This window comes from Oncorhynchus keta, chromosome 37 (genome assembly GCF_023373465.1).
Source record: "Oncorhynchus keta strain PuntledgeMale-10-30-2019 chromosome 37, Oket_V2, whole genome shotgun sequence".
Lineage (NCBI taxonomy): Eukaryota > Metazoa > Chordata > Actinopteri > Salmoniformes > Salmonidae > Oncorhynchus > Oncorhynchus keta.
In genome coordinates, this window is record NC_068457.1 from 25,980,279 (window position 1) to 26,004,863 (window position 24,585).

Genomic DNA, 24,585 nt, shown 5'->3' on the forward strand with positions numbered 1-24,585 from the left:
AATACTGCATAAATGTTTTGGTACCCTTCCCCAGATCTGTGCCTCGACACAATCCTGTCTCGGAGCTCTACGGACAATTTGTTCGACCTCATGGCTTGGTTTTTGATCTGACATGCACGGTCAACTGTGGGACCTTATATAGACAGGTGTGTGATTGATTATTGAAGTAAGGTATTTCAGTTTTGCATTTTTAAAAATAAATTAGCCCAAAATTCTAAAAACCTGTTTTCGCTTTGTCATTATGGAGTATTAGAATTATTATGTGTAAAAATGTACTTTAAATGATTGAATCCATTTTAGAATAAGGCTGTAACGTAACAAAATGTGGAAAAAGTCAAGGGCTCTTAATACTTTCTGAGTGTAAAGTAGGAGCCAGGTTCATCTGTTTGTGCCAAGAACTGCAACACTACTGGGGTTTTCACGCTCAGAAGATTCTCCTGTGTTCAACTCAATATTAGGTCTCTCCCGAGCCCGTACGGGAGGTACGGGAGTTGTAGCGATGAGACAAGATAGTAGCTACTAAACAATTGGACACCAAGAAATTGGGGAGAAAAAGGGGTAAAACATTTTTTTAAAGGAAGGTGTTTCCTAATGTTTGGTATACTCAGTGTATATCTCTGTAATACCATAGTTCCATCTCTTTAATATGATAGAGTCTGTGCAGACAATGGAGCATTCCTCTGTATCACCATAACAAGGTAGTATGAGGTCATTATGGGAGCTATAATTACCCTGCAAGTCAGATCATGTTTGGCATTTAATCGACTGTAACAATTTTAGCCTTTTCTTATCTGACTGCAGTTCAACCCTGGGCAGAATAGTGTGTGTGTGTGTGGCGTGTCTGCGTGCGTGTGTGTGAGCTTGCGTGCATGTGGCGTGCATGTGTGTCTGTCTGTGTGTGCATACATACAGTACATGTGTGTCTGTCTGTGTGTGCATACATACAGTACATGTGTGTCTGTCTGTGTGATGACTTGTGTCCAGACTCCCTACAGCTCTGTCCTGAGAATATCACAACAACTTACCCAACTCCAAGCAGTTCATCAATGCCAGAAGAAAAAACTAAAAAACATGTGAAAATGGAAACTGCATATCCTGCTGTTTTCCTACACACCGGCAGCTTTTCTAAACTGAAAATGGAAAATATGTAGCAAGATATTGTAATAGCAATGTAGCAAGATGCTGTAATAACTATGTAACACCTTTGTAGCAAAACATTGTATCTGGTTGTTGTATGAATGTACTCGAGTTATAAGTTTCAAGATGTCAGTATCTGTTTCTACTGTACATTTTTCGTTTCCACCCCGTGTCTGGCCGTCAGACGTGAATGAAAAGCAGTCATTCATAAAAACAAGACAAGCTCGCTTTCCATTGGTCACTGGGGTCCAAAGACCTCTCTGAACGTCAATTGGCCAGTCACTTGAATGGCATTGTGTAATAACCAATTGGCGTGTATTATGGAGTTCTCTATTTTGGCTTCAGGGAAAACCAGACGATTCCATTCAGAAATCCACAGTCAAGCTTTGTGTGAGAAGAGCATAGACGACAACCCTGAAAGAACGTTTGCAACAGCGTGGAGTGAAACAGAACTTATTTTCAACATTGCAAAGGAATTAAATCGTCGCAAATGTGAGTTTAACATCAAACTATCAACCGCAACAAAAAAGATGCGTATAAGGTGTTTGCGTTAGTTTATTTCTAGCGCCTGTAATAATGCATTTACTTTGACCGACTAGTATCCGTAGAATGCGAGCTCTCTGCCAAGCATTTTCTAGCTGTCTGGTGAGGGGGGGTAGAAATGTGAACGCCATTTTATATGTATCTTAATTTGGGAACCATTTTCTTATTTGTAGTCAAATGTACTTTGACGTGAGAATGTTTATGTTGCAGTATTTTGACTTGCTACGGCGCATAGACGGTTCTAACATTTATGAATGGAAGGTTCGACCCCCCCCTTAGCTCAGGGATCAAATTTCACTTCATTGAGAAAAACAAGCTGGGGCCATGAGAGGGGGAATAGGAAACGGTAGAGGGAGGAGGGTCTGGGGGGGGGGGGTTTAGCTACTTCTTGAACTGGCTCAGATTTTCTTTGCTGAGATTAACCCTCTGCTGCCCTGGATAAATAACTTTATCCAATACTTGTCAAATAATGATGAACTTTGATCTCTAAATGTTTTATTCAGATTATTGCATGTTTACGTTTTATATGTTCCATTATGAAGATAGTTTATCCAATGTTTAGATATCAAGGACTACTTAACTCAATACCCTGATTTGCATCCTATTTTTGAACACTTATTGAAAACAGCTCCCTCCTAGTCCTTCTACTTATTGAAAACAGCTCCCTCCTAGTCCTTCTACTTATTGAAAACAGCTCCCTCCTAGTCCTTCTACTTATTGAAAACAGCTCCCTCCTAGTCCTTCTACTTATTGAAAACAGCTCCCTCCTAGTCCTTCTACTTATTGAAAACATCTCCCTCCTAGTCCTTCTACTTATTGAAAACAGCTCCCTCCTAGTCCTTCTACTTATTGAAAACAGCTCCCTCCTAGTCCTTCTACGTATTGAAAACAGCTCCCTCCTAGTCCTTCTACTTATTGAAAACAGCTCCCTCCTAGTCCATCTACTTATTGAAAACAGCTCCCTCCTAGTCCTTCTACTTATTGAAACATCTCCCTCCTAGTCCATCTACTTATTGAAACAGCTCCCTCCTAGTCCATCTACTTATTGAAACAGCTCCCTCCTAGTCCTTCTACTTATTGAAAACAGCTCCCTCCTAGTCCTTCTACTTATTGAAAACAGCTCCCTCCTAGTCCTTCTACTTATTGAAAACAGCTCCCTCCTAGTCCTTCTACTTATTGAAAACATCTCCCTCCTAGTCCTTCTACTTATTGAAAACATCTCCCTCCTAGTCCTTCTACTTATTGAAAACAGCTCCCTCCTAGTCCTTCTACTTATTGAAAACATCTCCCTCCTAGTCCTTCTACTTATTGAAAACATCTCCCTCCTAGTCCTTCTACTTATTGAAAACAGCTCCCTCCTAGTCCTTCTACTTATTGAAAACAGCTCCCTCCTAGTCCTTCTACTTATTGACCTTCTACTTAAAAACAGCTTTAGTCCTTCTACTTATTGAAAACAGCTCCCTCCTAGTCCTTCTACTTATTGACCTTCTACTTATTGAAAACAGCTCCCTCCTAGTCCTTCTACTTATTGAAAACAGCTCCCTCCTAGTCCTTCTACTTATTGAAAACATCTCCCTCCTAGTCCTTCTACTTATTGAAAACATCTCCTCCTAGTCCTTCTACTTATTGAAAACAGCTCCCTCCTAGTCCTTCTACTTATTGAAAATAGCTCCCTCCTAGTCCATCTACTTATTGAAAACAGCTCCCTCCTAGTCCTTCTACTTATTGAAAACAGCTCCCTCCTAGTCCTTCTACTTATTGAAAACAGCTCCCTCCTAGTCCTTCTACTTATTGAAAACAGCTCCCTCCTAGTCCTTCTACTTATTGAAAACAGCTCCCTCCTAGTCCTTCTACTTATTGAAACAGCTCCCTCCTAGTCCATCTACTTATTGAAACAGCTCCCTCCTAGTCCTTCTACTTATTGAAACAGCTCCCTCCTAGTCCATCTACTTATTGAAACAGCTCCCTCCTAGTCCTTCTACTTATTGAAAACAGCTTCCTAGTCCATCTACTTATTGAAACAGCTCCCTCCTAGTCCATCTACTTATTGAAACAGCTCCCTCCTAGTCCTTCTACTTATTGAAAACAGCTCCCTCCTAGTCCTTCTACTTATTGAAAACAGCTCCCTCCTAGTCCATCTACTTATTGAAACAGCTCCCTCCTAGTCCTTCTACTTATTGAAAACAGCTCCCTCCTAGTCCTTCTACTTATTGAAAATAGCTCCCTCCTAGTCCATCTACTTATTGAAAACAGCTCCCTCCTAGTCCTTCTACTTATTGAAAACAGCTCCCTCCTAGTCCATCTACTTATTGAAAACAGCTCCCTCCTAGTCCTTCTACTTATTGAAACAGCTCCCTCCTAGTCCATCTACTTATTGAAACAGCTCCCTCCTAGTCCTTCTACTTATTGAAACAGCTCCCTCCTAGTCCATCTACTTATTGAAAACAGCTCCCTCCTAGTCCTTCTACTTATTGAAAACAGCTCCCTCCTAGTCCTTCTACTTATTGAAAACAGCTCCCTCCTAGTCCTTCTACTTATTGAAAACAGCTCCCTCCTAGTCCTTCTACTTATTGAAAACAGCTCCCTCCTAGTCCTTCTACTTATTGAAAACAGCTCCCTCCTAGTCCTTCTACTTATTGAAAACAGCTCCCTCCTAGTCCTTCTACTTATTGAAAACAGCTCCCTCCTAGTCCTTCTACTTATTGAAAACAGCTCCCTCCTAGTCCTTCTACTTATTGAAAACATCTCCCTCCTAGTCCTTCTACTTATTGAAAACATCTCCCTCCTAGTCCTTCTACTTATTGAAAACAGCTCCCTCCTAGTCCTTCTACTTATTGAAAACAGCTCCCTCCTAGTCCTTCTACTTATTGAAAACATCTCCCTCCTAGTCCTTCTACTTATTGAAAACAGCTCCCTCCTAGTCCTTCTACTTATTGAAAACAGCTCCCTCCTAGTCCTTCTACTTATTGAAAACAGCTCCCTCCTAGTCCTTCTACTTATTGAAAACAGCTCCCTCTAGTCCTTCTACTTATTGAAAACAGCTCCCTCCTAGTCCTTCTACTTATTGAAAACAGCTCCCTCCTAGTCCTTCTACTTATTGAAAACAGCTCCCTCCTAGTCCTTCTACTTATTGAAAACAGCTCCCTCCTAGTCCTTCTACTTATTGAAAACAGCTCCCTCCTAGTCCTTCTACTTATTGAAAACAGCTCCCTCCTAGTCCTTCTACTTATTGAAACAGCTCCCTCCTAGTCCTTCTACTTATTGAAAACAGCTCCCTCCTAGTCCTTCTACTTATTGAAACAGCTCCCTCCTAGTCCTTCTACTTATTGAAAACAGCTCCCTCCTAGTCCTTCTACTTATTGAAAACAGCTCCCTCCTAGTCCTTCTACTTATTGAAAACAGCTCCCTCCTAGTCCTTCTACTTATTGAAAACAGCTCCCTCCTAGTCCTTCTACTTATTGAAAACAGCTCCCTCCTAGTCCTTCTACTTATTGAAAACATCTCCCTCCTAGTCCTTCTACTTATTGAAAACAGCTCCCTCCTAGTCCTTCTACTTATTGAAAACAGCTCCCTCCTAGTCCTTCTACTTATTGACCTTCTACTTATTGAAAACAGCTCCCTCCTAGTCCTTCTACTTATTGAAAACAGCTCCCTCCTAGTCCTTCTACTTATTGAAAACAGCTCCCTCCTAGTCCTTCTACTTATTGAAAACAGCTCCCTCCTAGTCCTTCTACTTATTGAAAACAGCTCCCTCCTAGTCCTTCTACTTATTGTAATGTCAACAGTCTCATCTCCAAATAGCTTACTGTGCCTTGCTGCCTTGCTTATGTAAGAACTTAGTCCCCAGCGTATTGAGTACATGCTCACTGGCATAGTGTACAGCCCGCCAGCACTACGATGCAGGGAGGATTACGCAAACAAACAACACAAACACCCAAGACAGAGGAAAGGAACAACTGTCTTATCCTGAAGGCAGGCTGGCACTATGCCCTAGTGACTACATTAGACCAGGAAACATAGGGCACTACTTTAAACCAGGACCCATAGTGCACTATGCCCTAGTGACTACATTAGACCAGGAAACATAGGGCACTACTTTAAACCAGGACCCATAGTGCACTATGCCCTAGTGACTACATTAGACCAGGAAACATAGGGCACTACTTTAAACCAGGACCCATAGTGCACTATGCCCTAGTGACTACATTAGACCAGGAAACATAGGGCACTACTTTAAACCAGGACCCATAGTGCACTATGCCCTAGTGACTACATTAGACCAGGAAACATAGGGCACTACTTTAAACCAGGACCCATAGTGCACTATGCCCTAGTGACTACATTAGACCAGGAAACATAGGGCACTACTTTAAACCAGGACCCATAGTGCACTATGCCCTAGTGACTACATTAGACCAGGAAACATAGGGCACTACTTTAAACCAGGACCCATAGTGCACTATGCCCTAGTGACTACATTATACCAGGAAACATAGAGCACTACTTTAAACCAGGACCCATAGTGCACTATGCCCTAGTGACTACATTAGACCAGGAAACATAGGGCACTACTTTAAACCAGGACCCATAGTGCACTATGCCCTAGTGACTACATTAGACCAGGAAACATAGGGCACTACTTTAAACCAGGACCCATAGTGCACTATGCCCTAGTGACTACATTAGACCAGGAAACATAGGGCACTACTTTAAACCAGGACCCATAGTGCACTATGCCCTAGTGACTACATTAGACCAGGAAACATAGGGCACTACTTTAAACCAGGACCCATAGTGCACTATACCCTAGTGACTACATTAGACCAGGAAACATAGGGCACTACTTTAAACCAGGACCCATAGTGCACTATGCCCTAGTGACTACATTAGACCAGGAAACATAGGGCACTACTTTAAACCAGGACCCATTGGGCACTACTTTAAACGAGGACCCATAGGGCACTACTTTAAACCAGGACCCATAGTGCACTACTTTAAACCAGGACCCATAGTGCACTACTTTAAACCAGGACCCATAGTGCACTACTTTAAACCAGGACCCATAGTGCACTACTTTAAACCAGGACCCATAGGACACTACTTTAAACCAGGACCCATAGGACACTACTTTAAACCAGGACCCATAGGACACTACTTTAAACCAGGACCCATAGTGCACTACTTTAAACCAGGACCCATAGTGCACTACTTTAAACCAGGACCCATAGTGCACTACTTTAAACCAGGACCCATAGGGCACTACTTTAAACCAGGACCCATAGTGCACTACTTTAAACCAGGACCCATAGTGCACTACTTTAAACCAGGACCCATAGGGCACTACTTTAAACCAGGACCCATAGGGCACTACTTTAAACCAGGACCCATAGGGCACTACTTTAAACCAGGACCCATAGGGCACTACTTTAAACCAGGACCCATAGTGCACTACTTTAAACCAGGACCCATAGGGCACTACTTTAAACCAGGACCCATAGGGCACTACTTTAAACCAGGACCCATAGGGCACTACTTTAAACCAGGACCCATAGTGCACTACTTTAAACCAGGACCCATAGGACACTACTTTAGACCAGGACCCATAGGATATAGTGCACTATACAGGGAATAGGTTAGGTTGACATTTGGGAAACATCCTATGTCTGTGTTGACGTTATATGACAGGTGATTTGGGTATAAGCTACTGACCAGGGGGCACACTTTTCTCTGCTCTCCACAGAAAGACAGACGAACGAGCGTCTCCTGCTGCTACCGTCAGCCCCTCCTCCCCCTCCACCCCTCCAACACCAACTTCAGTCCCGAGGGAGTGAAGATATTCAGGCAACATGGATGGATTTTATGACCAGCAAGTCCCTTTCATGGCCCCCTCCAGGGTGAGTGTTTGGATGACTCTCTGGATGTTTTCTCTGGTAGTTTTTCAACATAGGATTTGGATCAAAGCACTAATCTGAAACTTTTCATAGTGGATTAAGATAACAATGACTTTTTGGCATACATGAATGCTTAGGGATTTTTGATACCAATCATGTTTATGCTAATCATTGTTCACACCAATGCAATCACTAATGTTGTAGGTGTTTTAAACATTGTTCTAGCAGAATTGTCACGTGGAAGAACCAGCGAACACGCCATTTAACGACCGGAAGAGAAAGTTTGTTGACACTGAGCTCGCCCAGGACACAGAAGATCTCTTTCAGGACCTCATGCAACTTCAAGAGACATGGATTGCAGAAGGTGAGTTCTGCTCTTGTATTTCAGAAGGTTTTCAATCTTGCATCATACTCATTGTTTTTAGTAACATCAGTGGTTTACCCGAGGCTATTGAATCAGGAAAAACTGGAAAATAGGTTGTAATTTAGATCTTTATACAAATTCCTCTTCTTAACAAGTGTATCATAAATAATGACTGTATTTTTTACTGTACTGTGTCATAAATATTTACTGTATTTTTTACTGTACTGTATCATAAATATTTACTGTATTTTTGGAACGTGGCATGCCTTCCATAAGTTAGTCATTTAACTCTCTGTCCCCTCTTTCAGCTCAGGTGCCTGATGACGAACAGTTTGTCCCAGATTTCCAGTCGGATAACCGTAAGTACCAACCAATGAAATATTTCCGTACGTGTATGTGTGTTGCAAAGGGGAATCGACAGCGTCTGCTCCTGCATAGTTGCTCATTTCCTAATTTATCCTTTAATTCCCAGACATGGTCTTTGACACAACATACAAGCACAACAAGGAGATGTACTGGTTTTCCAATACCAGTCTTATCCAGTTGGCATATTAACTCAGTGCGTCACAGTGAGTGTGTTTTTATGGGTACGTGGTTTGGGCTTTCGGGTTGCCTATGTAGGCTGAGGGCTAACATTATCGACAGATTTGCCTCGTCGAAAGCAGAAATCCAATTGATGTCATTGAGCCCTGATTTAACCAACCTCCACTCACCCTGCAGTGGACCTACTTCTGCCCTGTTGCCAATCAGTGTCCTTAATGCACACCTTGCCTTTTTGTTACTTAAAAAAGAAGTGTGTATTTAAAAAAAAAACTGCATTGTTGGTTAAGGACTTGTAAATAAGCATTTCACTGTAAGGTCTACAGCTGTTGTATTCGGCATTTCACTGTAAGGTCTACAGCTGTTGTATTCGGCATTTCACTGTAAGGTCTACAGCTGTTGTATTCGGCATTTCACTGTAAGGTCTACAGCTGTTGTATTCGGCATTTCACTGTAAGGTCTACAGCTGTTGTATTCAGCATTTCACTGTAAGGTCTACAGCTGTTGTATTCGGCATTTCACTGTAAGGTCTACAGCTGTTGTATTCAGCATTTCACTGTAAGGTCTACAGCTGTTGTATTCAGCATTTCACTGTAAGGTCTACAGCTGTTGTATTCGGCATTTCACTGTAAGGTCTACAGCTGTTGTATTCGGCATTTCACTGTAAGGTCTACAGCTGTTGTATTCGGCATTTCACTGTAAGGTCTACAGCTGTTGTATTCAGCATTTCACTGTAAGGTCTACAGCTGTTGTATTCAGCATTTCACTGTAAGGTCTACAGCTGTTGTATTCAGCATTTCACTGTAAGGTCTACAGCTGTTGTATTCAGCATTTCACTGTAAGGTCTACAGCTGTTGTATTCAGCATTTCACTGTAAGGTCTACAGCTGTTGTATTCAGCAGTTCACTGTAAGGTCTACAGCTGTTGTATTCAGCAGTTCACTGTAAGGTCTACAGCTGTTGTATTCAGCAGTTCACTGTAAGGTCTACAGCTGTTGTATTCAGCAGTTCACTGTAAGGTCTACAGCTGTTGTATTCAGCAGTTCACTGTAAGGTCTACAGCTGTTGTATTCAGCAGTTCACTGTAAGGTCTACAGCTGTTGTATTCAGCATTTCACTGTAAGGTCTACAGCTGTTGTATTCAGCATTTCACTGTAAGGTCTACAGCTGTTGTATTCAGCATTTCACTGTAAGGTCTACAGCTGTTGTATTCAGCATTTCACTGTAAGGTCTACAGCTGTTGTATTCAGCATTTCACTGTAAGGTCTACAGCTGTTGTATTCAGCATTTCACTGTAAGGTCTACAGCTGTTGTATTCAGCATTTCACTGTAAGGTCTACAGCTGTTGTATTCAGCATTTCACTGTAAGGTCTACAGCTGTTGTATTCAGCATTTCACTGTAAGGTCTACAGCTGTTGTATTCAGCATTTCACTGTAAGGTCTACAGCTGTTGTATTCAGCATTTCACTGTAAGGTCTACAGCTGTTGTATTCAGCATTTCACTGTAAGGTCTACAGCTGTTGTATTCAGCATTTCACTGTAAGGTCTACAGCTGTTGTATTCAGCATTTCACTGTAAGGTCTACAGCTGTTGTATTCGGCGCATGTGACAAATACAATTTGATTTGATTATTGGATTGTGGGGATTTGTGTTCCAACAAAGGGGCAGGAATAATAGGGCTCAGAATAAGACATTACTCACTTGGTGAAAATCAAGAATCTTGTGGTTTTATACCAGAAATCCCTCAGCTCTCCTCTTTGATCGTCAACCCGGATGAGAACAATCCTATTCTCTGATCTCCGCCCAAATCCACCACATTAACATCAGAGGAAATAAAGAGGGAACGGTTTGAAACGGGGAGATTTTCTGTTGAATTAGAGTTTTGCTACGGTGGGCCTCACTTAACATGACCCAGGTGCACCATAGCAGCCTGGGATGGCCTTCCATGGAGTCCCAACCTACTAACCACAGCTCTTGGCTGCTAGGATGGGCTACGTTCCAATCCAAGCCCACAGAACCCTCATGCTGTTTGCTTTATACTCATCTCCTCTCTCCTTTCTCTGTCTAGAATAATATATGCATGAGGTTTGAATGGAAGCCTTTGATTGGGCTCCAGACGGAGCTGTAGGCCTGGTGTAGTTGCAGGCCTGGGTTTCAAGATGTGAATGATCCTGTGGAGGAAGAAAGAGTGTTTTTAGAGGCCCGGTATCGCCTTGTTTCCCTGTAACGTTGTATTTCATTGTCGCGGATGCAGCTAGTGACATTTTTAATGCAGTGTGTACACACTGAGTGAATTGTGCCGTGGCACAGCCGGGTGATTGTTGTGTTTGCTGAAGAGTCTGAGTGTGTGTGTGCGGCGGCGGGGTTGGCATGACGCTCCCTAGTTTGGCACGCTGCCAGTTGGTCTCACAGACCCTTCATTCAGCAGTCCTCCTCTCTCGTGTGTGTGCGTGCGTGCGTGCGTGCGTGCGTGTGTGGACTCTGCAGCTGGGCAAAGGGGCAGTGTCCATAGCGATCAAATGGCATTATGCCATCATCTCCTTACTCCTTAATTTAGCAATGAACTTGGCTGAGAAGTGAGAACACACTCTTATTAACTACCAGTTAGTGATTTAAAGAAACGTTGCAAGATTTGCCATTGCAAATGATTTGAAACCTGAGATTTAAATGTCTTCTGGCTGCGCTTGAGAGTTGCACTGTGTTTCATTCATAGATGCTAGGTGTTCAAAACTTAATCTTATAATGGAGGTCACTATGGACACTGAGCGGCCTAACCCCATAACGTGAGTGTGTGTTGACTGCTGGCCCGTGGCTGCGGAAGCTGAATGATGGCCGTTCTGTGGCACAACAGGAAATGGAGAGTTGATGTAGGCACAGACCCAGCCTCTGACAGACCCAGCCTCTGACAGACCCGGCCTCTGACAGACCCAGCCTCTGACAGACCCGGCCTCTGACAGACCCGGCCTCTGGACAGACCCGGCCTCTGACAGACCCGGCCTCTGAGACCCGGCCTCTGACAGACCCGGCCTCTGGACAGACCCGGCCTCTGGACAGACCCGGCCTCTGACAGACCCGGCCTCTGGACAGACCCGGCCTCTGGACAGACCCGGCATCTGATGCCAACACAGCACCCAGTTAAAGTCCTACTGTATGTACAGACACACAATGGTTGCCTAAGTTACTAACTGGTGGTGGAAGTCAGGAGCAGACTGTTCTGGTCTGTGTAATTTAATACAAAGGCATCTTTGTTACTGGTCTGATTGTTGCCTTGGAAACAATACAAAAAAAATAGTGAAAGTACACTGTTTGTCTTTCAGTGCTGGGTTTCTAGTTTTCCCTCCCAAATGGAGGGACAGATTTACAACCTCACCAATTCACTAAACAACAAACATTTGGGAAGTTGGAATTAAAGACAAATCCCAGCATAGGAGAAACATTTGATCCTTTGATAGAAAACTATTTAGCTTCTTATTCCTTACTGAAGCACACAAAACAAGAATACTGAGTAAATATATTCAACGTAGTGATTATTTTGTGAATCTTTGAAATGGCATATATTATATTTCAGTTTTTTAAATGTTTTCTCCTTTCTTCAAAGTAATGTTCCATGGACCTCCAGCCAATAAAGTGAAGCGAGAGTCCAGCGCCTCCAGAGATCTGTCCCCCTGCAGTCAGGAACAACAGAGACTCTACACAGACAAGTGCCTTTACAGCTACAGGTACGTTACAGTACCCACTGAGACGGACCAGGTTTTGACACCCCAAACAAATTGTACTCTCAGTAGCAAGAGGTATTTTCAGTTACAACCAATAAAAGACCATAAAAGAGGGTACAGGCATAATAAAGTTCACTACTAAGACATTGCTTAATTAGATATACCTACATCAAGTTGATAAGGCCTGGGGGGTCATATGGCCCATATACCACGGCTAAGGGCTGTTCTTACGAGTGCCTGGATACAGCCCTTAGCTGTGGTACCCCCAAGGTGCCTTAGTGCTGTTATAAATCTAATTGTATTTGTCACATGCGCCGAATACAACAGGTGTACAGCCATGCTCTACAGGCCCAAGTTAACCCCTTCCATCCCCCTTCTCCCTCCACAGTGCCTACAACAGGAAGCCACTTGGCATCAATACTTTAACCCCACCCTCCACACCCGCCTCACCCTGCAGCCCCGCCCCCACCCCGGGGACACACCCCCTACAGAGGCAGATCACGTCCCCTGTCCAGACAACACACCCCGGCCACAGTCGTCCAACTCACGGGCACAGCCCCTCCCACCACCGGACACTCCCGCCACACCCGAGCCAAAGCCAGCCTTTCGCCGTGCCCCGCCTACCTGTCAATCACTCCGATGCCTCCTACAGCTCAGAACACAGGTGAGTTGGCACCATGTGTTGGCTCAGGTTGGCACCATGTGTTGACACCATGCACTGTTTGACCCCATAGCTTGTATATCTTGGTTGTAAAGGCATGATTGGAACTACTGTAGGCTGGGACTCAGCATGCATGTTCAGTGATACAGTTGAAATCCCATTGTTGTATGATTCTCTGGTTTAAGACCCTAATTGACAAATGTGTCCTTATTTTGTCTCTGTCTCGTTCCCCCTCTGCAGGTTCCAGCGGCAGCTCTCTGAGCCATGTCTGCCTTTCCCTCCGCCTGACGGTGCCGCCTGTACCCCTTACCCCCCTCAGCCCCATCACTCCCACCGGGCCCCCCTGTCCCGGGACGGCCGCCCCATCTACCAGCGGCACCTGTCAGAGCCCTTGGTCCTCCTCCCTGCTCAGGGCTTCAAGCAGGAGCTGGTGGACCTCCGTTACACCGAGCAGGGGGTCCCCACCATGGGCCCTCCCCGCACCCCGTTCCAGGGCCTCTCTATAAAGCAGGAGCCCCGGGATTTCTGCTTTGACCAAGGTGAGCCCTGGGGATTCGCTGGATGGCAACGGTCTTTGAGGCTCAGTTTCACACTCATAGATTAGATCCAGTCCTGGAGTTTTAAAAAACCACATGTTCAATGGAGAATCTCAATAGGAAGTGCTTCTCCTTCCATGCCTAGACTTAATCTGAGTCCAGACAGGAAGGAAGGCCCTAAGGGTTTGGAGGTAGTCCAAGTTCCTTTGAGAGTCTACTGTACACGGCTAATAGTGCAGCTATGGGGATAAAACAATAAGCATGTTTCAGACTGATGTGGACACTAGTATTAGCAGAAGTGGTTGGGTATGTAGCAGTGTAGCATTCTAATACTCTACTAAGCTAAGATGACCTCATTTCACTCTCCATGTCTGGGCCACTTTCTGTCAGTGATGTAACAGTCAAATCCTCTTAATAAAGTCCCAGCTAAGAAAACCCCAGGGGATTGTTAAGAGACCGCTGGCTGTGTGAGAATGTATGTCCATCTTCTACTGAGTATTATGTCATTAGGCTAATGGCTACTTTAAACATATAGGGCTGGGAAATGAAGTTAGTAGTAAGAATCTATTCAAAGAAACACCTACTAGTTTTTGTATCTTTCTGGTTTGAAGAGCATGTTAAGGAAAAAGATGTCTAATATTTTCTCTTTTCCCTTGTGTCTTACAGAAATGCAGAACTGCCAGTCTTCTTTCAGGAAGTCCGGTAACTTCTACCAAAACAATGATGGGTTGATCTACGACGGAGAGCCTCATCTGTACAACGACGACACATGTGTGGTTCCAGAGAGACTAGAAGGTGAGACATTCTTCCATAAATTGCTATGAAATACAAGGGCTTGCCCGGCACAATGGAATCCCAAAAGTGCAAACCCCATCCATCCAGAATCGAACACTGAAAGTATGTAAAAAGACACAGATACTATTTGAACCTCTGACTGGTTTGACACAGGGCTTTAGGTGTAAATGGCAGCAGGTAGTGAATCCTGGTATCTGACATCTCGTTCTGTCATGGCAGTGTGGATGCCAGAGTAGACCCACAGGGCCTTGGACAGAGAGCCTGTGTGACATGAGCAGAGCCTCTTATTGTATCCCCACGCTCACACTGCCAATCACTGGAGTCTTTCACCTGACTGTGACCACGGCACTCCTTCATTTACACACTCCCTCTTTCCCTCTCTCCTTCTGTCCATCCAGGCAAGATCAAGCAGGAGGCCGGAGTGTTCCGTGACGGACCGCCCTACCAGCGCCGAGGTTCCCTGCAGCTCTGGCAGTTCCTGGTCACTCTGCTGGACGACCCGGCCAATGGTCACTTCATCTCCTGGACCGGCCGCGGCATGGAGTTCAAACTCATCGAGCCTGAAGAGGTCAGTTGATCAGCAGGCAGAGCTGTGGTCCTAGTGAGTTTAGAGACTTTAGGGCTTCTTGGAGTTTTTCATCATTTTGTCTCTGAGTTTAAAGTAGAAGAGTGTTTCAACAAGTCAATAGTTGTTACACTGTGCTTCCAGGAATAACCACACAGTATTACTACGCCACTAGAAGTGGCACACCAGAAACTAACCCCAGAAGAGCTTGGTGTGTGTATCTACAGGTTGATCAGAAGAGCTTGGTGTGTGTATCTACAGGTTGATCAGAAGAGCTTGGTGTGTGTATCTACAGGTTGATCAGAAGAGCTTGGTGTGTGTATCTACAGGTTGATCAGAAGAGCTTGGTGTGTGTATCTACAGGTTGATCAGAAGAGCTTGGTGTGTGTATCTACAGGTTGATCAGAAGAGCTTGGTGTGTGTATCTACAGGTTGATCAGAAGAGCTTGGTGTGTGTATCTACAGGTTGATCAGAAGAGCTTGGTGTGTGTATCTACAGGTTGATCAGAAGAGCTTGGTGTGTGTATCTACAGGTTGATCAGAAGAGCTTGGTGTGTGTGTATCTACAGGTTGATCAGAAGAGCTTGGTGTGTGTATCTACAGGTTGATCAGAAGAGCTTGGTGTGTGTATCTACAGGTTGATCAGAAGAGCTTGGTGTGTGTATCTACAGGTTGATCAGAAGAGCTTGGTGTGTGTATCTACAGGTTGATCAGAAGAGCTTGGTGTGTGTATCTACAGGTTGATCAGAAGAGCTTGGTGTGTGTATCTACAGGTTGATCAGAAGAGCTTGGTGTGTGTATCTACAGGTTGATTGTGGGTCCTTCTGTAGCTCAGTTGGTAGAGCATGGCGCTTGTAACGCCAGGGGAGTGGGTTCGATTCCCGGGACCACCCATACGTAGAATGTATGCACACATGACTGTAAGTCGCTTTGGATAAAAGCGTCTGCTAAATGGCATATATATATATATATTTGAAGAGCTTGGTGTGTGTATCTACAGGTTGATCAGAAGAGCTTGGTGTGTGTATCTACAGGTTGATCAGAAGAGCTTGGTGTGTGTATCTACAGGTTGATTTGAACCGTTTCTCTCTCTGGCAGGTGGCTCGGCGCTGGGGCCTCCAGAAGAACCGGCCTGCCATGAACTACGACAAGCTGAGCCGCTCTCTACGCTACTACTACGAGAAGGGCATCATGCAGAAGGTAAAGGTAAATTTTAATTTCATTCAAGTCAATTTGCAATTTTCTGTTTTGGGTCAAATTCAATGGAGGCTTTGTGAAGTGATGGAAAACATCACAGTACAATGGAGGGCTACATTGCACCAATAAATAGTACATTGGTTGTATTGTATATAAGGCAGGTCAGATGCATTGAGAGTTTCAGAAGGTTGGGTATAAAGTCTAACGTTATTTTCAAACTACTAGCGGTTGTGCGCTGAACGACTGTTTAACTCCCTCTTCCTCTTCGGGTGGGGTCAGGTGGCTGGAGAGAGGTACGTGTACAAGTTTACGTGTGACCCCGAGGCGCTCTTCTCCATGGCCTTCCCTGACAACCAGAGGCCCAGCCTGAAGCAGGACCCGGACTGCCTGCCGCCGTCTGCGGGGGAGGACGACACCACCGTGCCCCTGGCCCACTACGAGGATGGCTGTGGCCCCTACCTGGCCGACGGAGGGGAGCGGTGTGTCTCGTTACTGGGCTTCCCTGATAACTATTCATTCTGAATGTTCTGACCAATGACGGAATAGAGACCGCTGTCATCTGGTACCCTGCCACACCCCTACCCCTTGTCCCCTAACTGTACACTCCTACCCTACCCGCATCCCATAACTACACACCACTACCCTACCCCACATCCCATAACTACACACCCAGAGCCCAAACGCTAGTCCCCTAACTACACACCCAGAGCCCAAACGCTAGTCCCCTAACTACACACCCAGAGCCCAAACGCTAGTCCCCTAACTACACACCCAGAGCCCAAACGCTAGTCCCCTAACTACACACCCAGAGCCCAAACGCTAGTCCCCTAACTACACACCCAGAGCCCAAACGCTAGTCCCCTAACTACACACCCAGAGCCCAAACGCTAGTCCCCTAACTACACACCCAGAGCCCAAACGCTAGTCCCCTAACTACACACCCAGAGCCCAAACGCTAGTCCCCTAACTACACACCCAGAGCCCAAACTGCTGAGCGGATTTGGAGCTCTGAAACCCCCCTCCCCTACTCTTATCCCAAACTCAGCTCCTCTTGCCAGTCTTGAGATTACCCTCCCCAAGTCCCAAGGAAAAAACAGTCAAACCTGAGACGGCCATCTTGCTTATTCTTTGCCCTCTGTTATCAAACTGAATTGTGGCAAAAGGTGTGCGGTCCTCGTCAACATAAACTGAACTGAGTGATCTCCCTTACGGGGGTTGAGCGAGGACACTGTTCACGTGATTATAATGGGACTCAAGTAATGGGCACGAGTGTGCCAGGATTGTAGCCAATAGCCATGCAGTTTCCACAATCTGCTCGGTACGAGTATGACAAATAATGGTGAGGATATAAAACATTGCCCTTTTGATATAGCAATTGTTTTATGGCTTGATCCCAAACAAAAAGAGTAGTACACTTGACACGCGCACAGGGGCTTCACCTTGGAGAGAATCTACGACTCCAATGAACCTTAGTACCGCAGGTGGTGATGTAATGTAGCTCTGTATGCAATGAATGGGCCAAACACACAGGCAACCGACTGTTCTTATTAATCCATAATACATCGTACGACTATAAAGAAGCTGGGACACGAGTACCCCTGAGCAAGTTGCTTTGGCCAATCATTAAAAACAACAACACACTGAAATCCAATCTGAAATGGGAGGTGGACTCCGGACTCGCTAGCTCAGCAATCTCTTCAGACTCTGGGGAATTGTTTTGTTTTTTCTCCCCAAAATGTAAAACCTTCCCGGTGCTGTTTTACTCCTGATGTGGGCGTGTCCTACCAGATGTATCTTTCCAAGATGTTTTTTTTTAGCTCTTTCATTTGACTCATTTTGTCGTAACATGTAAAAGGGACACGGATACAAAACAGTATTTTTCCTGAAGTGTTGACTTCCTATAAAGAAGTGTGTATTGAAAAATACATGTTTATGTACTATGACGATGACAAAAGTACTGCAACTGTCACGCAGTGACTTCTCCAAAAACTATAACTGCCAATAGTAAGCTAAACAGGGGGGACTCTACTCTTCGCATTTTCTCACAGAAAGCTGTACCAACCTATTGCTGTACCATTCCAGTTTTCTGCTTTTCGTATAGTTTATCGGGGAGTATATGAAACAAACATCGAAAATGTAAATGTATATATGAATATATTTTTGCAAAGTCATATGTTTTGACATTGTACACGCTGAATGTTTGGCCTGGTAACGGGTTTGCATCCTTTAATTCTTGTCATGAAGTTACGGCGTCCATATTAGGACACATCCCCAGTCTCTGCAGGAGTTGTCTGTCAAGTCCTGCAAAGTCTGAGGCTGTCCTAATATGGACACCGTATTAAGGCAGTGGGTTGGAGCCTAGAAAGACCTCCCCGTTGACTGTGTGGTGGGCTGTGTCGGCGTCACACGTGTGTAACAGTATATTTTGATATGATTCTGTCTATATGTGGGTTGCGGGGTGTCTTGTCCACGACGTTGAAGTTAGCTGGCACTTATACAAGTGACAACCCCCCCCCTCCCCTCCCCCGCTTCCCCACAAAAACAATGTGTGCCTTCCACTGCTTTTGGTTGATTTTCTATACTGGATACAATAAACTATACTTTCTGCTTCAAACTGTTGTATTGATTCTCTTCCTATTCTGACCAACCAATCTAGCTTTCAGTGACGTATTACTGTGGTTCAAGTTGAGGTGGGTCTTTTTTATTGAATTCCACTTCTTATGAATGTATAACAACATCTGACACATTCCTGATTTCAGGACACAGGATCACAATAGTCCTATGAAGAACAGGCAATAAGATGTGGCCTTTAGTATGGCACCTGTACTTAAGCCTTGTTCACCCTTGCAGGCTTTAATGGTCAGAATAGTTTGGTTCTTCTATTCTGTTTTGGAATACTGACTGTCCAATCAGCAAGTTACAAGTGATCAAATCGGATTTGTGTGTGTTCAGACAGCCGTTATTTGCTGACATGGTCACGCTAGTTGTGATACTGTTGTAACAACGTCATAGTACTGACGGGTGTGTGAACAGTGGTGTCGGCTGATTGGTGGTGATGCTCGTGCTTCCTATCACTCAGAAGTTATGTAACAAGCGAAGGTGACAACAATGGCTGCCATAGATGTTTCCCAGTTGCTGTGAATGTTCAAATTCATAGAGGAAGAACACCTTTAAAACCTCAAAGGATAAGATCATCAAACTTTCAAAACAAGTCCCTTTTTGGCTAGCCACAGCGGTCAACTAGTTCAGTGTTTCCCAATCTCGGTCCTAGACAATCAAAAATGTTTCAGAAACCTGTGTGACATTGAAATGTAGCGAATGTAATTTTAACTTCTGTGCACAAACAACACATCTAAATTAAGCCGAATACATTTTCAATGGATGTGATCTTCGGTAAATCGTTTCGGTGAGATTTACCGAAAGGAGGACGAGCGACGGCCTTATACACCTGTCTAAAAGGTGTGTAGTAGTGGTCAAGTGTGGAATTTCCACGAGTAGGACAGTCAATGTGTTGATTAACAAAGGTAATTTGAGGTTTGTGCTCCAGAATTATTACCAACACATTGACTGTCCTACTCGTGGAGATTCCACACTTGACCGCTACTACACACCTTTTAGACAGGTGTATACGGCCGTCTCTCATCCTCCTTTCCAGTTCCATAATCAACCTGCTTCAGGCAACTAACGAGTTCTGCACATACTCTGAAAGGGACTGTTATAGAAAACTGTACAGGGTTTCACATGCTCACTAACAGACAGACAGACAGACACACACAGACACACACACACACACACAGACACACACACACACACACACACAGACACACACACAGACAGACACATACACACACAGACACACACACAGACAGACACAGACACACACAGACACATACACACACATACAGACACACACAGACACACACAGACACACACAGACACACATACACACACAGACAGACACATACACACACAGACAGACACACACAGACACACATACACACACAGACAGACACATACACACACAGACAGACACAGACACACACAGACATACACAGACACAGACACACATACACACACAGACAGACACATACACACACAGACAGACACAGACAGACACATACACACACAGACAGACACACACAGACAGACACACACAGACAGACACACTCACACATACACACACAGACAGACACACTCACACATACACACACAGACAGACACATACACACACAGACAGACACACACAGACAGACACACTCACACAGACACACAGACAGACACACACATACACACACACACACTTACACAGACAGACACACACTCACACAGACAGACACAAGTCGGTGGGCAATAAATGGATGCATCCAAAGACAAACCCCCATAGTTCAACATGATGTTCCTCTGTAAGGATCCTTTCTGCATGACTCCCTCTTCGTCTGTCAAACTCACAAGCACAGCAGATCTCTGGATATCACTGACAGCTCAGATCTCTGGATATCATTGGCAGCTCAGATCTCTGGATATCATTGACAGCTCAGATCTCTGGATATCATTGACAGCTCAGATCTCTGGATATCATTGACAGCTCAGATCTCTGGATATCATTGACAGCTCAGATCTCTGGATATCATTGACAGCTCAGATCTCTGGATATCATTGACAGCTCAGATCTCTGGATATCATTGACAGCTCAGATCTCTGGATATCATTGACAGCTCAGATCTCTGGATATCATTGGCAGCTCAGATCTCTGGATATCATTGACAGCTCAGATCTCTGGATATCATTGACAGCTCAGATCTCTGGATATCATTGACAGCTCAGATCTCTGGATATCATTGACAGCTCAGATCTCTGGATATCATTGACAGCTCATATCTCTGGATATCATTGACAGCTCAGATCTCTGGATATCATTGACAGCTCAGATCTCTGGATATCAATGACAGCTCAGATCTCTGGATATCATTGGCAGCTCAGATCTCTGGATATCATTGACAGCTCAGATCTCTGGATATCATTGACAGCTCAGTCTCTGGATATCATTGACAGCTCAGATCTCTGAATATCATTGACAGCTCAGATCTCTGGATATCATTGACAGCTCAGATCTCTGAATATCATTGACAGCTCAGATCTCTGGATATCATTGACAGCTCAGATCTCTGGATATCATTGACAGCTCAGATCTCTGGATATCATTGACAGCTCAGATCTCTGGATATCATTGACAGCTCAGATCTCTGGATATCATTGACAGCTCAGATCTCTGGATATCATTGACAGCTCAGATCTCTGGATATCATTGACAGCTCAGATCTCTGGATATCATTGACAGCTCAGATCTCTGGATATCATTGACAGCTCAGATATCTGGATATCATTGACAGCTCAGATCTCTGGATATCATTGACAGCTCAGATCTCTGGATATCATTGACAGCTCAGATCTCTGGATATCATTGACAGCTCAGATCTCTGGATATCATTGACAGCTCAGATCTCTGGATATCATTGACAGCTCAGATCTCTGGATATCATTGACAGCTCAGATCTCTGGATATCATTGACAGCTCAGATCTCTGGATATCATTGACAGCTCAGATCTCTGGATATCATTGACAGCTCAGATCTCTGGATATCATTGACAGCTCAGATCTCTGGATATCATTGACAGCTCAGATCTCTGGATATCATTGACAGCTCAGATCTCTGGATATCATTGACAGCTCAGATCTCTGGATATCATTGACAGCTCAGATCTCTGGATATCATTGACAGCTCAGATCTCTGGATATCATTGACAGCTCAGATCTCTGGATATCATTGACAGCTCAGATCTCTGGATATCATTGACAGCTCAGATCTCTGGATATCATTGACAGCTCAGATCTCTGGATATCATTGACAGCTCAGATCTCTGGATATCATTGACAGCTCATATCTCTGGATATCATTGACAGCTCAGATCTCTGGATATCATTGACAGCTCAGATCTCTGGATATCAATGACAGCTCAGATCTCTGGATATCATTGGCAGCTCAGATCTCTGGATATCATTGACAGCTCAGATCTCTGGATATCATTGACAGCTCAGTCTCTGGATATCATTGACAGCTCAGATCTCTGAATATCATTGACAGCTCAGATCTCTGGATATCATTGACAGCTCAGATCTCTGAATATCATTGACAGCTCAGATCTCTGGATATCATTGGCAGCTCAGATCTCTGGATATCATTGACAGCTCAGATCTCTGAATATCATTGACAGCTCAGATCTCTGGATATCATTGACAGCTCAGATCTCTGGATATCATTGACAGCTCAGATCTCTGGATATCATTGACAGCTCAGATCTCTGGATATCATTGACAGCTCAGATCTCTGGATATCATTGACAGCTCAGATCTCTGGATATCATTGACAGCTCAGATCTCTGGATATCATTGACAGCTCAGATCTCTGGATATCATTGACAGCTCAGATCTCTGGATATCATTGACAGCTCAGATCTCTGGATATCATTGACAGCTCAGATCTCTGGATATCATTGACAGCTCAGATCTCTGGATATCATTGACAGCTCAGATCTCTGGATATCATTGACAGCTCAGATCTCTGGATATCATTGACAGCTCAGATCTCTGGATATCATTGACAGCTCAGATCTCTGGATATCATTGGCAGCTCAGATCTCTGGATATCATTGACAGCTCAGATCTCTGGATATCATTGACAGCTCAGATCTCTGGATATCATTGGCAGCTCAGATCTCTGGATATCATTGACAGCTCAGATCTCTGGATATCATTGACAGCTCATATCTCTGGATATCATTGACAGCTCAGATCTCTGGATATCATTGACAGCTCAGATCTCTGGATATCAATGACAGCTCAGATCTCTGGATATCATTGGCAGCTCAGATCTCTGGATATCATTGACAGCTCAGATCTCTGGATATCATTGACAGCAGCTCAGTCTCTGGATATCATTGACAGCTCAGATCTCTGAATATCATTGACAGCTCAGATCTCTGGATATCATTGACAGCTCAGATCTCTGAATATCATTGACAGCTCAGATCTCTGAATATCATTGGCAGCTCAGATCTCTGGATATCATTGACAGCTCAGATCTCTGAATATCATTGACAGCTCAGATCTCTGGATATCATTGACAGCTCAGATCTCTGGATATCATTGACAGCTCAGATCTCTGGATATCATTGACAGCTCAGATCTCTGGATATCATTGACAGCTCAGATCTCTGGATATCATTGACAGCTCAGATCTCTGGATATCATTGACAGCTCAGATATCTGGATATCATTGACAGCTCAGATCTCTGGATATCATTGACAGCTCAGATATCTGGATATCATTGACAGCTCAGATCTCTGGATATCATTGGCAGCTCAGATCTCTGGATATCATTGACAGCTCAGATCTCTGAATATCATTGACAGCTCAGATATCTGGATATCATTGACAGCTCAGATCTCTGGATATCATTGACAGCTCAGATCTCTGGATATCATTGACAGCTCAGATCTCTGGATATCATTGACAGCTCAGATCTCTGGATATCATTGACAGCTCAGATCTCTGGATATCATTGACAGCTCAGATCTCTGGATATCATTGACAGCTCAGATCTCTGGATATCATTGACAGCTCAGATCTCTGGATATCATTGACAGCTCAGATCTCTGGATATCATTGACAGCTCAGATCTCTGGATATCATTGACAGCTCAGATCTCTGAATATCATTGACAGCTCAGATCTCTGGATATCATTGACAGCTCAGATCTCTGGATATCATTGACAGCTCAGATCTCTGGATATCATTGACAGCTCAGATCTCTGGATATCATTGACAGCTCAGATCTCTGGATATCATTGACAGCTCAGATCTCTGGATATCATTGACAGCTCAGATCTCTGGATATCATTGACAGCTCAGATCTCTGGATATCATTGACAGCTCAGATCTCTGGATATCATTGACAGCTCAGATCTCTGGATATCATTGACAGCTCAGATCTCTGGATATCATTGGCAGCTCAGATCTCTGGATATCATTGACAGCTCAGATCTCTGGATATCATTGACAGCTCAGATCTCTGGATATCATTGACAGCTCAGATCTCTGGATATCATTGACAGCTCAGATCTCTGGATATCATTGACAGCTCAGATCTCTGGATATCATTGACAGCTCAGATCTCTGGATATCATTGACAGCTCAGATCTCTGGATATCATTGACAGCTCAAATCTCTGGATATCATTGGCAGCTCAGTCCAAAATAAATCAGATTAAAATCTGATTAATGTTGTCCTGTACTATAATTACTGGATCTTGAGTTGGATCAGCTCTGGATCAGACCTTTTCCTCTGTGAAGATAACATATGGATTTACTGGAGCGGTAGCCTATGACAGGGCCTGGTGGAACCCCCTGATCACGCCGTTCACCTTTCTATTTCACTTCATATATCAATCATCTTTTAATTAGTGATAATACGTGAAGTGAATGAGAATGGTGAGTGCAGCGATCGGTCTGTTTCCACCAGGCTATGCCAGGGCAAGAGACTGAAATGAGACTTGATATACTCTCTTGTTACTAGACAGTGCC

General features: G+C 44.2%; 1 protein-coding gene and 1 long non-coding RNA gene across 6 annotated transcripts; both read left to right on the forward strand.

Moving 5' to 3' along the window:
• The first annotated feature begins 1,462 nt into the window (after positions 1-1,462).
• Positions 1,463-18,558, forward strand: LOC118380975 (ETS translocation variant 5-like). Of its 4 annotated transcripts, none has more exons than XM_052499926.1 (11): positions 1,463-1,629; positions 7,421-7,574; positions 7,797-7,935; positions 8,244-8,294; positions 12,073-12,193; positions 12,579-12,854; positions 13,092-13,390; positions 14,054-14,182; positions 14,581-14,750; positions 15,846-15,953; positions 16,224-18,558. In XM_052499926.1, the coding sequence occupies exons 2-11, from the start codon at positions 7,527-7,529 to the stop codon at positions 16,464-16,466; spliced, it is 1,584 nt and encodes a 527-aa protein (XP_052355886.1). In that variant the 5' UTR covers positions 1,463-1,629; positions 7,421-7,526; the 3' UTR covers positions 16,467-18,558. The 4 variants fall into 4 exon arrangements, with proteins under 4 accessions (XP_052355886.1, XP_052355888.1, XP_052355887.1 ...); XM_052499928.1 differs by having other exon boundaries at positions 15,846-15,947; XM_052499927.1 differs by having other exon boundaries at positions 7,800-7,935.
• On the forward strand, positions 8,301-12,051 carry LOC127916788 (uncharacterized). 2 transcript variants are annotated; one of them, XR_008096008.1, is made up of 4 exons: positions 8,301-8,933; positions 8,969-9,073; positions 9,179-9,353; positions 9,564-12,051. It is a non-coding gene; the product is annotated as an uncharacterized LOC127916788 (long non-coding RNA). The 2 variants fall into 2 exon arrangements; XR_008096007.1 differs by lacking the exon at positions 8,969-9,073 and having other exon boundaries at positions 9,074-9,353.
• Positions 18,559-24,585: the final 6,027 nt, after the last annotated feature.

Bases quoted from the DNA above. Each gene is read 5' to 3' on its own strand.
- LOC118380975 (XM_052499926.1), top strand. From the start codon at position 7,527: ATGGATGGATTTTATGACCAGCAAGTCCCTTTCATGGCCCCCTCCAGG. The intron at 7,575-7,796 runs GTGAGTGTTTGG...ACATTGTTCTAG, and splicing joins CTTTCATGGCCCCCTCCAGG to CAGAATTGTCACGTGGAAGA. The intron at 15,954-16,223 runs GTAAATTTTAAT...GGGTGGGGTCAG, and splicing joins GCATCATGCAGAAGGTAAAG to GTGGCTGGAGAGAGGTACGT.